Raw genomic sequence first — 16528 nt, 5'->3', positions numbered from 1 at the left:
CACATGTTCAGTCATTGGTATTGTGGCTGTTACTATTACGGAGAGTTTTGACTCAGGCTGGAAGAGAGAAAAGTGTGTTAAGCCATTATAATGACACAAAGGAAATTATATTTGGTGCCTCGTTATCCATTTCTCTGAGTGCTTGAGAGAAGAGATGTCTTTGGGAGACAGATGTGACTGGATACATTGGGTCTCTCTGTCTCCTCAGGGGGTTCACTTTGGAAATGAAATGCTGCTGAACCTTGGGGGTCTTTGGGCTCTTGATGATGGCATTCAGAGCCCCAGCCTATCAGTGAAGCCCACCTTCCCTCCTCTGCCACTAGCACCCCATGTTCCAGCCCGAGCAGGCTAGCCGCCATCATTGATAAACATGTCTGATACTTTCTAATCTCTATTCTGACCTTATATAGTCCCTCCACCCAGATTGCCCTTCCCTCTTTCCTCTACCTAGCCCAGTGCTCCTCATTTCTCAAAGCTCGGCACATAGCAGAAGGCCGTGGGGTCTTCACCTGTAACCCTGAAGAATGATGTACATCACACATCACAAACCTGGGAAAGGGATGACCCTCGTGAAGGATCCTTGCCAGGCCCTGTACTAGGCACTTAATCTGCTTATGTCATCTGCTCTTTCCTACCACCTCAAGTGGTAATTTTCATGAGCTACCATTTGCAATGCGGACACTACCTGGTCTCATATAGATTAATAACTTGTTTGAGGTCACACAGCTGGTAATGAACCCAGATTCAGACCTAAATATGTCCAAAGCCTGTTTCATTCTTCTTACCAGCTTTGTGCCCTAGTTTAGTCTTTATACAGCTATCTTCCCTCCTAGATAGGGCCATGTCTGATTCATATTTGTTCCTGCACCAAACAGAATTCCTGGCACCCAGGGGGAGCTCAGGAATGTTACTAAATGAATGAAGAAGTCCATTTTGCAGTCTTAATACAAAAAAAACACCACAGTCCCAAATTGAGATGCTACCTTACTTGAAAAAGGGCCCTTTACACACTAGGGGCCAATAAAGAAGCATTTGAAGATATATATGGGATAATTACCTTAATTATAGTGGGAAATTGGGACATTAACTCTAGCCCTTCCCCCTCCTCTATGTCCCTTTCATTCCTCTCAGGAAGGATAAGCCAGAGCCATGTTAGCAGTTTGTACGTGTGTCTCTTTCATGTAGCTGTTGCTTGCTTCAACGTTACTAGTAGGAGTCATTTGCAAAATAACTGTACCACTAATCCTTACTCCCTCCCCCCAATTAATGATACCCCATGCGAGTGTCTCAGATGAAAGGCACATTATTAATATTCAAAGAAAAAAACCCTCATAACCATTTTAACATATACAACTAACAATGAACTAAATTTGCTTTGTTGGAGACAGCGAGTGAGCATCCCAAATTAGTTTATGTAAAAGCTGAAATTCTTCCCCAAAAGGTCTCAGTACCATCCTCAAAGAATATCCTGATCATCAGAAATGCCGTCAAGATTCCCGCCAACATTATCCCCTTTGTTGTCTGAAATGTCGAATCAAGCACATCTGGCAAATGTCCTAGAGCTCAAAAATCTTTCAAACGGCGTATAATTCCCAATGGTTAAAGAGATAACGCCACCGCTTAATCGTGCTGCTCTTCAAAATAGCACCAACTTTCCTTCAATCAGAAACAATGGCTTTGCCTTCTTAAAAATATCACACACCAGTGATTATTTCCAGAGAGGGCCCCTTCATGTTTGAACCTGTGGGTTCCAGACAGAATTTAAAATCAAGATTACAAGTCTAATTTGAATGTATACTTAGTTAAATGGACAATGGAAAGGAGTGAGAATTGGAGTCCAAAAAGTGACCTCACTTGGGGTGATTCAGGATCCTTAGGAAATGGGGGCTGGCTTTAGCAGAATAAGGACCAGGATGATGGTGGTTGGTAGTGGTGGTGGTGGTGGTGCTGATGATGAGAGTTAACATTTATTAAGCCATGCACCAGACACTGCACAAAGGGGGAGGGAAGTGCTCATGTGATCCATGTTTGACAAAGGAGGAAACTGAGGCTCATGAAGGCTACAGAACGTCCCCAAATAAGTGGCAGGAGCTGGGATGCACACTCGGGTTTGTCTGGCTCCTGAGCTTTTCCTCTTTGCACTTTGCCAGGCCAGCTCCAAGATCGTCTGTCAAAAGAGGCATAGACAGGAGCTCCCAGACATTGGTGTTAGTCTGCTGCCACCCAAATTTAGCAAGGAGTTAATCTAAACTGCCTGTGGACCTCTAGACTAGAACACCTTTAGAACACTTTGGTCTTCTAAAGTTTCTCTGGCATTGTTTTAACAATTGAAAACTGAACCTATCCCAAATGTCCACAGTAGGGGACTGGTTAAATAACATATGGTATATTTGTACAATAGAATACAAGGCAGCTATTAAAGATGGAAATGAAGAAATGAATCCATTGATATATAAAGTATCTATGCTCTATTTTAGGTGAAAAGGCAGTATAATAATAACAACTAGTATTTATTGATTGCTTACTATGTTCTAGGCACTGATCTAAATAGTCAACATATATTACTTCATCTATTCCTTACAGTAACCCTATTAAATAGTTATTATTTCACAGTTATTACATAATAATAATAGTTATTATTCCCGCTTTAAGATGATGAAACTAAGGCTCAGCAAGGTGAAATGATTTGCCCAAAGTCACACAGATAATAAGTGGCAAAGGTGGAATTTGAACCCAGGTCTCGCTGACTCCAAACCTAGAGATGACGTTTGAGCTGGTTCTGAACGGGAAATCCGAATTTACTAGTTAAAGAAAGAAAGTACCAAAGTCTTCCCAGCAGTTCAGAGATATAAAAAGGGGGTATAGATAAGATTGCAGCAGTGGTTCTTTGTCTCAGGATGTTTTCTACCCACTTCATTGCTCAAAAATTGGTCAATGAACAAGAGTCTTTCAATACACTGACAGACTCCTCTAATCTTCAAGTCACTGTCTTTCACCTAAAGGTGAGAAACCTGAGACCCAGAAAGGGCAAATCACATGCCTGACCCCACACAGCCCAACAGTGGAAGAGCTGGGCTGAACTCAGGTTTCCCTGACCGCCGCCCTGGGCAACCTCTGCAAACCCAGGCTGCCTCTCCACCGTGCTTCCCGCAAAATGGCGGAGTGAATCTCCTGCACAGCCCCCCTCCCCATCCTCTCTCCAGCGAGACAAAAAGCAATTTTCCCAAATGTTATAATCACCTGGAGGCTGCCATGCAGGGGCATCCCTGCCTCATCTGCAGTGTTGTTAGCAGTACCATAATGAATGCTTTGTGGAGGGATAATATCACACTTGTAACTGCCAAATAAAATGCCTGCACGGATCACACATCCCTGCCAGCCAGGCTTGAGCATTTGTTTTAAGCAAAAGGGATGGAAAGGAAAGTTATGAGTATTGAATGCCTCCTCTGGGCCAGGAACTTACCACGTCACAATCCTATGGGGAGTATTCCATTATCCCTATCTGGCAGATGGGGAAACTGAGGCTCTGAAAATATGTAATTTGCTGAAGGTCTCGCAACTAGTATAAGGAGGAACTGGGATTTGAATCCGGTTTTCTGACCCCAGAGACCATGCTCTCAACCAGTGAGATACACTGTAGCCTTTTCTGAGTCATTAACCTCTCTGAGAATCTGGGCCAAGCTATGGCCCCTCTCCCCAGAAAAATACACTTGAGCCTGCCAACAGAATTTTGCCTACAGAGGGCAGAATTGGCCCCCTGGAAGCCGCCCATAGGCCCCTGTCAAAAGATCTTTGCTCTAGTCTGTGCTGGGTTGCTGCCTCTCTGACTGGCAGGAATTGCCCATTGCCATCCTCTCTCCCCACCCCAATTCCAAAGGCCCTGGAAATGCCCCTTCAGCCATTGTGCTCCTTGGCTTTTGACAATACTTCCTTCCCTCCCCATAGTAGCCTCCTGGAGGCATCCAAAGGACACAGCTTCCCCTCCCATGGCTGAAGTCAACCCCAGCCAGCCACATAAGGGTTGGTTTTGTCTCCTTTAATGGAAGTAAATACAAAGCCAGAGCCCACGGGAGAGGAGCCTTATCCCTCTTCCACAGCCAACTCTGGCCACTCCAATCTCCGGAACTCAGGGCAGCTGGCTAAGACCCCTGCTCAACTTCAGGTCCAGGAGAGGCAGATGTGGTTACAAACATGGTCTTTAGAGTCAAACAAATCTGGGATCAGATCCCAGCTCTGCCATATAGCAGCTGTGTGACTTTGAGCTAGTCTATTAACCCCTCTGAGCTTTAGTCTCCTCATCTGAAAAATGGGGTTAATAAAAGCACCTCTGTCATAGGGATGTGGTAAGCATTGAGATGATTCAAGGGGACACAGAGAGCACAGTGCCTGGCCCAGGAGGAGTGCTTAGTACCTGTTAGCCATCACAATTGATATTTTACACCCAGGAGAAGTTGAGAAGCAGAGGCCTCCTTAACTCCACGTTAAGGAGGAGTCAGTGTCACCTTGGCAACCTGACCTCTGGCCTCCTCCCACCTGCTTTTGGTCTGCAGCTCATTTCTCTGGCAAGCCCCTGATGTTCTATCTATGTGCTCCCCATCATCTTTACCATTTCTTATCCTCTTAGAGCTTCACATGCCCTAAGATCCCCCCAGACCACAGGCCTTTGCTAAGTCCCTGCAGAGACTCCTCTCGGGTCTCACTCAGGTACCAGACCCAGAACCTGTCCTCCAAAACCAGTGTGAGGGAGGGAAGCAGTAGGTGGAGCAGAGGCATGAATAGACAGGTACAGGACCTGGGATGGGTGTTCTCTGGACCAAAGCCTAGGCCCTTTAGGGATCCTAAGTACTTAAGAGACTGCAGTGTACCTCCAACCCCCCCCCCCCCGCCATAAGGTAGTTCAGAATAAAAATAAAATAATATGTATATAGAAAGAAGTCCAACAAAATCCTATATTCCTTATGATGTTTATGTTGCTGTTTCATTTGAAATTTCATATATGAGATTCTTTCCCAAAAACACAGGGGGTGCCTCTGCTTGGCTGGTGCCCAGAGCCAGAAGCTCAATGTGAAGAACATAAATGTGTCCCAAAAGTAGTCCAGGATGATGTCCTGGAAAAGGTGGTGTTTGGCTGGGCCTTAAAGAACTAGCTGTGGATCACTGCATGGAAGGAAAGGAACAGCATGGGCAAAGGCACAGAGGGAGGCAGGAGCAGGGGGTACTCAACACCTGTGTGTTGGAGGATGGGGGATGAGTCAAGGAAGGCCTCCCTTGAGCAGTGATGGCCAGGCTAGGCTCTGGGCTTTGGTAGGAATGGATCTGAGCTGGGCATTCAAGGCAGAGGGAACCAGTGTGGGCTGGAAAGAGCCTTGATGCCATGTTAGGGAGGTTAGCCTCAACTCTTCAGACAGTGAGAAGTGAAGACCTTCCAGTTGCAGAAAGGTTTTTCAAGGAAGAGTGTAGTGGCTGAGGGCTGCAGGGTGTGACCCTGTGCCCACTCACTAGCTGGGTGAGCTTGGGCAAATGACTTCACCTCTCTGAGCCTCCGTGCCCTCCCCTGTGAAACACAGACAGTGACAGCTACCTTGCAAGATGGCTGTGAGGAAAAAAGGAGTTGTCATCTGTCACAGATTCCTCCTTTACGTCTACCCTGTATGTCCCACTGCCCCAGCCTTAATTCAACCCTCAGTCTGCTAACAGGACACCAGAGCTCCCAGCTGCCAGGCCTGTCCCTTCAGTCCATCTTCCACATGTGGCTGGAGAGAAGGGGCAGAAGGGAGCAGAGGTTCAGAGCAGAGCCCAGGGGAGTGACCTTGGCCTCTGCGGTTTGCTTCTCGGAGCCGGCTCAGTACAGTGGCTAGGCATTGTAAGCAGGTTTTGTGAATGCAAATTCAATTATAAGTGCTTGAAAAATGAAAGTGGGGAGTGGGGAAGCGAGAAGAATAATATAATAATGTAAACGATGCAGATGGTTTTGCATCCCCTCTCTCCTCGGCGCATACTTCCCTGAAGTGAGTGTGGGGAGATGTGGTCATTTGGTCTCCGTTCCTGTGTGCCTCCGTGGTATGCGCATCTGCCAACAGAGAGGAAGATTCTGGTATTTAAGGCTGGGTAGTTTCTGATTGTTTGGCTTGTAAACACAAACAGGCTATGAATCTGGACCTCAACAGCAGGAATGACTCTCTGTTCCAGCAGTGTTGGAAAACTGGTCGTGTGGCCCTTTATGAGATGAACTTCCTAAGAGATTTCCAAGGGTCGTTGTGACTATGGGTGCTTTCCCTCTTATCCACCGACGGACCACCTGAAACTCCCACCTAACACAACACCAGCTAGGCCTACTGCGGAGGAGTTTATGGAGACTTGCATGGGATCAGGCACACAAAGTGAGGGACACAGCGCCTGGCACATGGAAATGCCTCCTAATACAAGGCAGCCCTGTGCTTTGCCCCAACTTGCCCCACCCCAGTCCTCCGCCTTACCTTGGAGGCCCCACCCCAGCCATTTCAAACATATGCAAAATTCCCACATTCCCACATGAAATATAAATTTTTTTGCTGTTATGACTTTGAAAGGGTTTTTGTAATTTTGCTTTGTAAATCAAGCAAAGAACTGACTACAGTTCTTTAATAATCGGCTGCGATTTCTTGAGAGTCATGTGCACACTGGCGTATTCTTGCAAAATGTGGGGACCTAGCCTACAAATTGATTTCAAGTATAGTAAAATTGTTCTGATTTCTAAATTTAATAATTAATTAAATCTGAATGCATTAATTGGAACATTTATTAATTTCAGTTTTGCAGTTTCCTTTTTTTATATTTTAGAGTGGGTCACTTTTTTCTGAGTCTCTTATATTTTCATGGGCCTTGAAAAGCTTGTGGCTGCAGGGCCCTACGCCCAGTGGGTGAAGCAGCCCAGCCTCATTCACCCCTGACTCTCCCTGGCCCAGCCCAGAAAATGCTCCTTTACAGGGAAAAGCAGGAGCTGCTCCGAGGCCCTCCCCTCCTGCCCTGTGGCAGGCTCTGCCTGAGTGGTGACCCCGTCTGTCAATATTGGTGATGCTGTGGCCTTGGCCTCTGGCCACCTCTAGTGCCAACAAAGTTCAAAGCCTCTTTCTTGTCAGGAGTTATGAGGGGGGCACCTGGGTGTTGCCGCCCTCACTGCAGGCCCTGGCTCCACCCAGGACCTTGGCCCTGTCTGGTCTGCTCACGCAACCCTGCACTTGCATGGAGGGTATGGCAGGGCTGGTGGGGTGGACACCTGACCACAGGCTGGGAGCCGGGGCCGCCAAGCATCTTCTATCCCAGCCTGGTTCACACAGGAGCTGTCTAAGGATGAGCCCTGGCCCAGTGGCCCCAGGAAAAGAAGACAGCCCCTGACAACAGAAGCCTCCTTCCACCAGAGCCTGGCCCAGCACCTGTGACACTGCCGGCCTGGCATTAGGTGACTACTGGGCTATCTCTACTAGCTGGAAGCACCTCCACTCTCTGCCTATGATCACACCCATGCTCACACTTCAGGTCCTCCACACGCTGACCTGGAACACAGCCACACTCACGGTCACTCCCAGGCACACGCCGAGTGTCTCACACACACTGAGCAGTCACATGTCTCATTTACCATGCCTAGTCTCTCATCTTCACCCCCCACAGTTATTGCCACTCACACACTCACATGCGCACACCATTCATGCTTTCACACCCATTCACACTCACACTGACGTTGGTTCTCACACACAGTCACCCAGGTGGATGGGAACACACGTTTGTGCCATGCACACACTCGCAGCCTCACTGAGTGTGACTTTGGCAGCTGAGAACACTGAACTGTTCCCCTCTGCCCTGGTAGAATGAAGTGGGGAAGATCATTTCACCCTCTAAGCCTGTTTTTCCTTATCGCAAAATGGAGACAATCACATCTCACTCACAGAAGAGAGAAACTGAGGCAGAATGGATGTAATGCTCCTCCTGCACACCTCCTAGGGGTTCTCTCCTGAGGCTAGTTGCCCTGTTTCATCTCAGTCTCCTCCCTCTCCCAGTCCCACACCCAGCCCCCCTGGTTACACAGGGTGGGAGCTGCATAGCTGCGGTGAGAGCAGGTGTGTCTGGCCCAAAGACGTGCCAAGGGGTGGCAGAGCCCGGCTTGTGGGTACCCAATGACCAAATCCGCCCATTTGCCCTTTCTGGGCCCGCATGCCTCAGCCTGCCCACCTCACTTTGAACAAAATCATTAGCTGAGCTGTGGGTCTTGATCCTTACAGTGCTGATCCTGTGCAAAGACCTCCTCCTGCCCCTTGATCTCCCCTCCATGTTGGCAGGGAACAGAAGTCCCCAGGGGGTGCTCTGGGGAGTCCTGAAGGGCGCTCCCTTGCAAGCATCCAGTTTGAGAATTAAAGACCAGTCAAAATGGCGATCATTGCTCTCACTTTCTGAGTGCCTACCAAGTGCCACTCATCCTGGCCAGCCCTCACTCTGCCCTCTGCAGGAGGTCTGGCAAGGAATCCCTGTCAGAGGGGAAGGGACCGATCCAAAATCACCCAGTGAGTTGACAGCAGGACACAGCATTGGACCCAGGCCTGTCTGGTTCCAAAACTCCATCCAGCCTACATTGTGCTGCCCTGAGAGCCCACCTTGCAAAGACAATGTCTGGCTTTCCTTTGGATTTTGTTTGTTTGTTTTGCCACCATTATTTGGGTATTTCCTGTGCACCAAGCACTGTGCTAAATGCTTTTCAAGTTTGATCTTTTTGATCAAACTCAAGAGCAGGCACCTTCGTAGATGAGGAAACGAGGCCCAGAGAAGTGTGAGGCCACCTCTCCAAGGTCTGAGAGCTAGTGGCAGCAGAGCCCCAAGCCCATGCTCTTAACCATCATGCCACCCAGCCTCCCCACTCACTGTCTGAAGAACTAAATTTCCTTGCAACTCTCCTGAGATTTAATCCCTTCTTCCCAGATTGCATTAATGACACCCTCAGTGACCTGGGCACAACTTGGCAGTCTGGGCACACCTGTGGCCTGTGCTGGCCTGCCCCTCCTGCCCTCACCATGAGGCAGGCCCCAGGCTAGCCAGGGCTTTGAGCTTCTCGAGTATGGTTAGTGCCAGACAACCCAGCCTAATGGGCTGTGGGGAGGCCTGATCTATCGCCTCAAGACAAAAAGAAAACAGCATCAGGCAGCCTTGGACCTGCACTTGGCACAGCTACTTTGCCCTCTCAGGAGCTCCATTTACTGAAGGCGGGGAAGAAATTCTTCCCCCTTTGTCCAAATCCCACAGAGTAAAACTACTACTTTTATGTCCCCAAATTTACATTTCTTTCTTCATTCATTCACCAAATATTTTTTAAAAACTTTGAAGTGCCAGATCTGTGCTGAGCCCTGAAGACCAGAAGAGATTGGGGCATGACTGCCCCAGGCTGGTGAGGACGAGTGTGACCAACCCTACAATACAGGATGCTCAGGGGCTGTGGAGCATGGCCAGGGCACTGACCTCAGTCTGGTGCAGGGGCAGCTGACACAGAGGCAGGACCCCTGGGGTTGGGGGGCAGCCAGGAGGGCCACTGGGCTCAGGCCACACATTCATGAGGAGCCTCAGGTTTGGGCTGTGCATGTTCTCTCAAGACAGGACTGAAAGAAGACCATGTTCATCACTCAGCTCTAAATTCATATCCCCATATCCTTGAGCGTGCTGTGAATCTATATGTTTTTGAACGAAATACTGGAATAACACGTTTGGTTGTTTGTGTTAAAAGCATTAATTTGTCAAGTGTAAATGTTTAAAATATACTGCAATTTTTATAATTCCATTGAGGCCTTTCTTCATTTTTTAGTATATACTAAATCGCAGAATTGGAAAGCGCCCTGGGCCTCTCTTGAGCACTGGTCAAGTCTTGACCCTAGTCCTGAAGGGAAGGGTGTTCCCCTCAGAGGAACAGCACGTACAGAGGCACAGAGGCACTAGTGAGCATGTGCATGTAGGCAACTGCGATATGTCAGGGTGGCTGCATCTTACAGTGTGAGGGAGGACCTTGGAGTCCAGGCTAGGGAATGGAGAGCCTTTTCAGGGACAGCTTTTCACCCCAGGAGTCCATGGTCAGGTTTGGGGTTTCTCTTGCCACAAGTTCCTTTCCTTTACTCTAAGGAGCCCAGTTCTCCTGCTGATTGGTGAGATTCATTGAGGAGGGGTATGCAGGAGACAGCGAAGGCAATTCCAAAGTTTCAGAACCAAAATAAATCTTTCTGCCCCAGTGGCAGACAGACCTAAGTTGAAGAGTGCCTGGTCAGGCCTTTAGCAGAGCTCAAAGCTGGGTCTCAGTCCCCTCTGTCCCTCCTCTCTGGACAAAAGGCTGGGCATAGATTGGGCTTGTAGATTCATTTATTCACTCAACAGATACTGATTGACCACCTACTATGTGCCAGACACTCTTCTCAGAGAAGAAGCAGACGAGGCTCCTGGTCTTGTTGGAGCTTAGAGATGAGTCTGGAGAGAAGGAGACAGACAGTATCTCAGGTGATACATAAATAAGAAAATTGCAGAGAGTGGTGAAGCTATGAAAGAAATAAAATGAAGATGCAACAGAATGACTAGGAGTGGAGGCAGTTAGACTGGGAGTCAGTGAGGAGGTGACATTTGAGTTGAGACCTGGCTATCAAGAAGTGAGTACTCAGGGAATGTGTGTTGATTGTGATAATGGCAAGTCAGATCACAACAGGTTTATTCCAGACTTTATCTGAGAAAGCATTTATTAGGTGCTTACTGTGTGCTGGATACAGTGGTCAACAAAGCAGATATAGTCCCTATATTAAGGGAATTTACAATCTAGTGGGGTAGAAAGACGTTAAAAAAGAAAATATGCAAATAAATATAAATTCATACATTGTGTTAAATGCTAAGGTGTCATAAGAGAGAAAAAGGAGTGAATGACTTTGGATGGTTGGGAAGGTGTAAAGGAAGCCGCAACTCCTCTTGGAGAACATGATAACCTTTTCTTTTATGAAGGTTAATGCATTTTTTAAAACTTTTTATTTTGAAATAATTTCAAACTTACAGGACAATTGCAAAAACAATACAAAATCCATACAGAGAACTCTAACCCCCATCCAGATCCCCAGATCCACCAACTTTTAACATTTTGCCATATTTGCAGTCATTCTCTCTCTCCATCCATCTATCATTTTCTAAGCATTTGAGAGTAGACCATACACATCATGCTCCTTCAACACTTAAAACTTTTCTTTACATTTCCTGAGAACAAAGATATTCACTTATGTAACCACCTTAAGTACAGTTAAGTTCAAGCAATTTAACATTGATATAAAGTTTAGTCTATATTCCAGTTTTTTTGTGTCCCAATAACATCTTTTCCATGCATTGTTAAAAATAAAATTTTAATTTCAGAATAGTTTTAGATTATAGAATTATTGCAAAGATAGTATAGGGAATTCCCATATAGCCATACCCAGTTTCCCTTATTATTAACATCTTGTATTAGTATGGTGTATTCGTCACAATTAATGAACCAGTATTGATACATTATCACTAACCAAAGTCCGTACTTTATTTGAATGTCCTTATTCTTTCCCTAATGTCCTTTTTCTGTTCCAGGATCCCACAGTACCTTTAGTTGCCTTTAGACTCCTATTAGCTGTGGCAGTTTCTCAGACTTTTCTTCTTCTCAATGACAGTTCTGAGGTGTACTAGTCAGGTATTTTGTAGAATGTCCTCCAATTAGGATTTGTCGGATATTTTTCTCATGATTAGACTGGGGTTTTGGGTTTTAGGAGGAAGACCACAGAAATAAAGTGTCATTCTCATCACATCATGCCAAGGCAACATACTATTAATATGACTTAGTACTGTTGATGTTGACCTTGATCGCCTGGCTAAATTAGTGTTTGTCAGGCTTCTCCACTGTGAAGTCACTCTTTTTTCCCCTCCCTTTCCATACTATACTTTTTGGAAGGAAGTCACTGTGCACAGCCCAAACTTAAGGACTGGGAAGTTATGCTCTAACTCCTTGAAGGCAGAATATCTACATAAATTATTTGGAATTCTTCTGCATGGGAGATTTGACTATTCTCCAATTTTCATGCATTTTTATCAATATTTTATTGCCGGGTCTTTTTCCATGGTAGAAATTCAAGAATGCTGTCGGTGTTTCTAAGGAACCTAGAAATATTTTATTTCAATTAATAAAATGCATGAAATTACCAAGTTGCTAAATAAGAGGGTAGGAAAAAATGTCAATAATTTAAGCAGATAGTCCCACTGCTCAGAGGTAACCATGGTTCATGTTCAATGTATCATCTTTCATTTTTCTTCTGTGCACAATTTTTACACAAATTATACTGCCTAAGTAATTTTGTTTCCTGCCCCTCCACACTTTTTTTTTTTTTTGCTTATTATCTTTTCAAAAATATTTCCCCTATGTTGCTATATAGACTTCATAACCATTATTTTCGGTAGCTCCTAAATATCCCCTCATGTGGCTCCTGGGCTTCCCCAGATCCTCGCACAATGCCTCGCACACCGTTGGTGTTGAGAAATTATCTGTTAAGTGAATGACTACACAGCAAATTAACCATCCCCTTGTTTTTCAAAATGTAGGTTACTTTTAGTTTCCTTGATTCTAAATAGTTCTGAGACAAACAAAGCTTTCCCCCATATCTAGGATTATTCCTTTAGGATAGTGTCCCAAAATTGGAATTACATGGGCCAAAAGGGGCCAAAACTTTTAAATACAAATGCACCAAACCAGAAATCTTCTTCCCCTTCCACTCTGTACCACCAGCAACTGTGAGAAGGGTAATAATTTACAATTGATTAGAGAGTTTGTGGGGTGTTTTTTTTCCCTATCTTTCCCCACCTCTTCTCCTCCCTTCCTGCCAAAAAGGGGGAAAATTATCCCAGAAGGTGAAGATGTTCTCAGACAATCATATTAACATATTCCAACAATTGCAATTTGCAAAATAGTAATCACAACTCCCAGGTTCTGTGAGGCATTAATCAAAGCTGCAGGTTTAATTCCATTTTAAATATTGATGAAATGTGCTTCGGCAGCCTCACCCTGGCGTGGCAGGGCCAGGGGAGCTGCAGGGGCGTGCAGGGGAGGTGGAGGGAGGGGTCATGAGCAGCTGCTGAGAAGGGAGGCATCTGTGATTCAAATTGGTAGCTGTGCAGCCAGGTAGAGAGTGAAAGGGGTAGTGAAGAGGGCTGTTAAGTCCATTGCTGTCAATTTGTAACAATCAGGGAGGGGCCTGAAGACTGGTTCAGCACAATAAACCCAGTTTGTCTGGTTTCAGGGGTTACCACTGAAGAGGTTGCAGCTGCACTGAATCGAATAGCCTGGAGACTTCAGAACTGTAATTATCAACCAGGCTGCTCACAGTGTGGCAAAAGTGGGCTTCACCAGCACTTAACTCCTTGTGTGCTGACACATCACTGCTGCTGTTCCCTCAGGCCGGCCTCCCCACCCCGGGATTGTACAGCCACATGGGGTTTCCCAGGCAGTCTCCCCACAGGAGACTGAGATCCACTGGCTAGTGGGGCAGTCCTGAAAGGCCAGAGTGTATCAGGCCACTACAGTGAAATAGTAGGGGGTGGGAGGCCTGGTTCTGTAGGGCCAGCCGTGGCTCCTGGCATGTCACGTCTGCCCTGGGGTGGGACAAGTCAGGCTATGGAGCCTCCTGGGTTATGGTCTGAATTTGTCCCATAGACATGGGACAAAGCTTGTCACCTCTATAAAATGGGGGCAATCTCCCTCTCCCACTGATTCTATAAAATGTGTTTGTAAAGCATAGAGCACACAGTGGGTTATCAATGAGCCTCCATCTCCCAGATCCTGGTTCTGGTGCCAGCCACACCCAGCCTTTCACAGAAGAGGAAGGAGTCCCTGAGAAGAGGAATCTGATTCAGAAGGCAGTCTTTCTACTGGCCTTCTGCATTTCCAATTCTCAGGGATTCCCTTGTTCTCCAGCTTCTGACATTTGTCACCCATGGTGGATGAGGAACATCTCTTAGACAGGAGGCCCTGGGCAAGGCACAGGGTATAGAGAGGAGGCAAGAGCTCCTCCAGAGCTGTAGCCCTGACATATAATAGCTTGAGGGCAGGTGTTTGAGCTAGTTCTCTTTGTGTCCCCAGGGTACGGCACAGAAGGACAGGAGGACAGAAGGAGGGCAGGTGGGCAGGCAGGCAGACAGACAGGGAGTGTAGTGCAAGAAGAGCATTGGTGAATGAAGTGATCCTCCTCCTGGAATATAACCCCAGAGAAATTCTCCACGTAGCCATGCAGGGATGTGCACAAGAACGTTTGTCGCAGCGTTGTTCCTGGTAGCAGGGAGTTGGAGGCAGACTAAGTGCTCACCGTTGGGAAGATAGATAGTAAATTGTGACAGAAGCCTCCCATGAAATCTTAGGCATCAGGAAGAAGCAAAGAACTAGATGTACATGCAGGGACAGAGAGAGATTTTGAAAACAGTGTTGAGTGAAAAAAGTAAGACAATGATTCACAGTACAATGCCATTTATATAAATTAAAAACACATTCGCACACATAACAATAGTACATATTTTATAGAACTACATGCATTTTTAAGGGTATATATCCCACCATTACAGTGAGTCCCTATGGTGGTGGGGAAGAGGCTGGAAGGGGGTTTGGGGGAGAAACAGGAAAATTTAAAAAGTCAATCCACAGAGGGCCTTTGCATAGAGAGATGAGAGTGGTTGCTGTGGGCTGCAGAGTGTGATTCACTCAACTCTGTGCATTTGAGGTGCAAAATGCAGCACAGGCTTTGTAGTCAGACAATCCTAGGTTTGAACTTTGGGCTCTCCCAGATGCTAGCCCTATGGTGGACAAGTGACTCGACCTCCCTGAGCCTCTTTTTCATCTGTAAAATGGTAGGACTGATAGCTGCCTGTCAGGTGGTCATGAGGAGTGAATTAAGGAGATAAATGTGTCTCGGGCCTTCAGGGAGTACCAGCTCTTGCTTACCAGCTCCTGCCACCCCTCCTCTCCATTCCCCATGGAAAGGACCTGAGTAAACAGAGAGTATCAGTCCCTGGGGAAACCACAGGCTCTCTGAAGGGTCAAGAATGGAGAGCCCAGAAAGGAAAGAATCTCTAGGCTCTGTCTCCTAGAACTGTCCGGCAAAGCTTGGACCTGATGAAACTTAGGATACCATTTGTGAGATGTCAGGTTGGGCAAGTACCTGAGATTGGGGCTGCTCTCTGCCAGCCTGTTGGGGACCATCCAGCTCAGGGTGGCCAGTTGATCTCATGCTTGCCTCCATCAAACCTTTCTATGTTCAATTTCCCCAAGACCAGGCACTTACTGGCAACCAAGGGATTTGGTTCTGGCGTAAGGTTTGTTCCTTCCCAACGTAGAGCTTTACAGACTGGCCACCAGATCATCACCAGTCTGGGGACTGGGAAACATCCCAGTCTGGAGACCCTACACGCCACCCCACCTGAGGGAACTCCCAGGCAGCTTCCCTGCTCCAGTGAGCACCAGGCATCACCTGCTCTTCCCCTTTCCTTGCAGATGACGACGAGCATGAGTGGATCATCCGGACCTGCCGGAAGGGCTGGGATGAGATCGTGGGTCACAGACCCAAACTGTAAGTTCTGCAGCTGCCTTCACCAAGATTTCCATCTGCACTGCAGGCATGGGCTGGTCTAGCAGGGCAGGATAGTTCTAGAACCTGTCTTTTGACTTGGGAATAAAGACTTTCTGTAGTCAGTAGGCCCTTAGAAGTATGGTTCTCAGAGCGGGGACCCTCATTTCACTTACATCATAATCACCTGGTGAAAGCTGTGAACTACAGAGATTCCGGGTACCCCCTAGATGTGCTCATCAGAATCTCTGGGAATGGGGCCTAGCAATTTTCATTCCCAAGTATATCTTATGCATATAAAAGTTTGAGAACTATTACCTTATGATAATCAATATATATAATTTAATGAGCAACTAATGTGCAGGCAGTATGTGTGTCTTATCGCTGCTTCTCATGATAGCCTTGCAAGAGAAGGCTTAGTTCAGAGAGATTAAGTGACTTGCCCAAGATCACATAGCATTTGAATCAAGTCCCTCTGAGGACAAAGCTCAGCTGTTTTTTAACTTCACCAAGTTAGTTACCTGCCTTACCAGTCTTGGTCTCATGGGGCAGTAGGACCTGGTGACCATGCCTGGACTCACAGTTGGTACCCGCCAGTAGGCCCAGGAATTACCTCTCCTTCTTAGAAGCTCTCTCATTTGAACTTCATACTCTAAACACAGAATCAGTGTGGTGCCATAGAAAGAACATGGCTTTAGCATCATACATGCTTGGGTTCAAATCCCAGCTCAACCACAGGAATCATGTAACCTTGGCAAGTCATTTCATTTCTCTAAGCCTCAGTTTCCTCATCTGTAAAACAGGTATGTTGATGCTTAAACCAATAGGGTAGCTGTGGATTGATAATGCCAGTAAAGGAGCTGGCACTTAGCAGGTGCTTAACTTGTGTTTGCTTTGAAGAACATTTGTTAGGTGTGCAAACA

General features: G+C 46.6%; 1 protein-coding gene across 1 annotated transcript in view; it reads left to right on the top strand.

Annotated features, from left to right (window-relative positions):
- MORN5 (MORN repeat containing 5) overlaps window positions 1–16122 on the top strand; it is a 35564-nt gene extending 19442 nt beyond the window's left edge. The window contains exon 5 of the mRNA XM_037798374.1: window positions 15533–16122. Coding sequence (XP_037654302.1) covers window positions 15533–15612 — 80 coding nt within the window. The 3' untranslated portion in view covers window positions 15613–16122. The remainder of the gene's footprint in view (window positions 1–15532) is intronic.
- Window positions 16123–16528: the final 406 nt, after the last annotated feature.

The sequence above is a fragment of the Choloepus didactylus genome, chromosome 10 (assembly GCF_015220235.1).
Source record: "Choloepus didactylus isolate mChoDid1 chromosome 10, mChoDid1.pri, whole genome shotgun sequence".
NCBI lineage: Eukaryota > Metazoa > Chordata > Mammalia > Pilosa > Megalonychidae > Choloepus > Choloepus didactylus.
The sequence above is the reverse complement of the archived record's forward strand: the minus strand, read 5'-3'. Positions and strand labels throughout refer to the sequence as shown.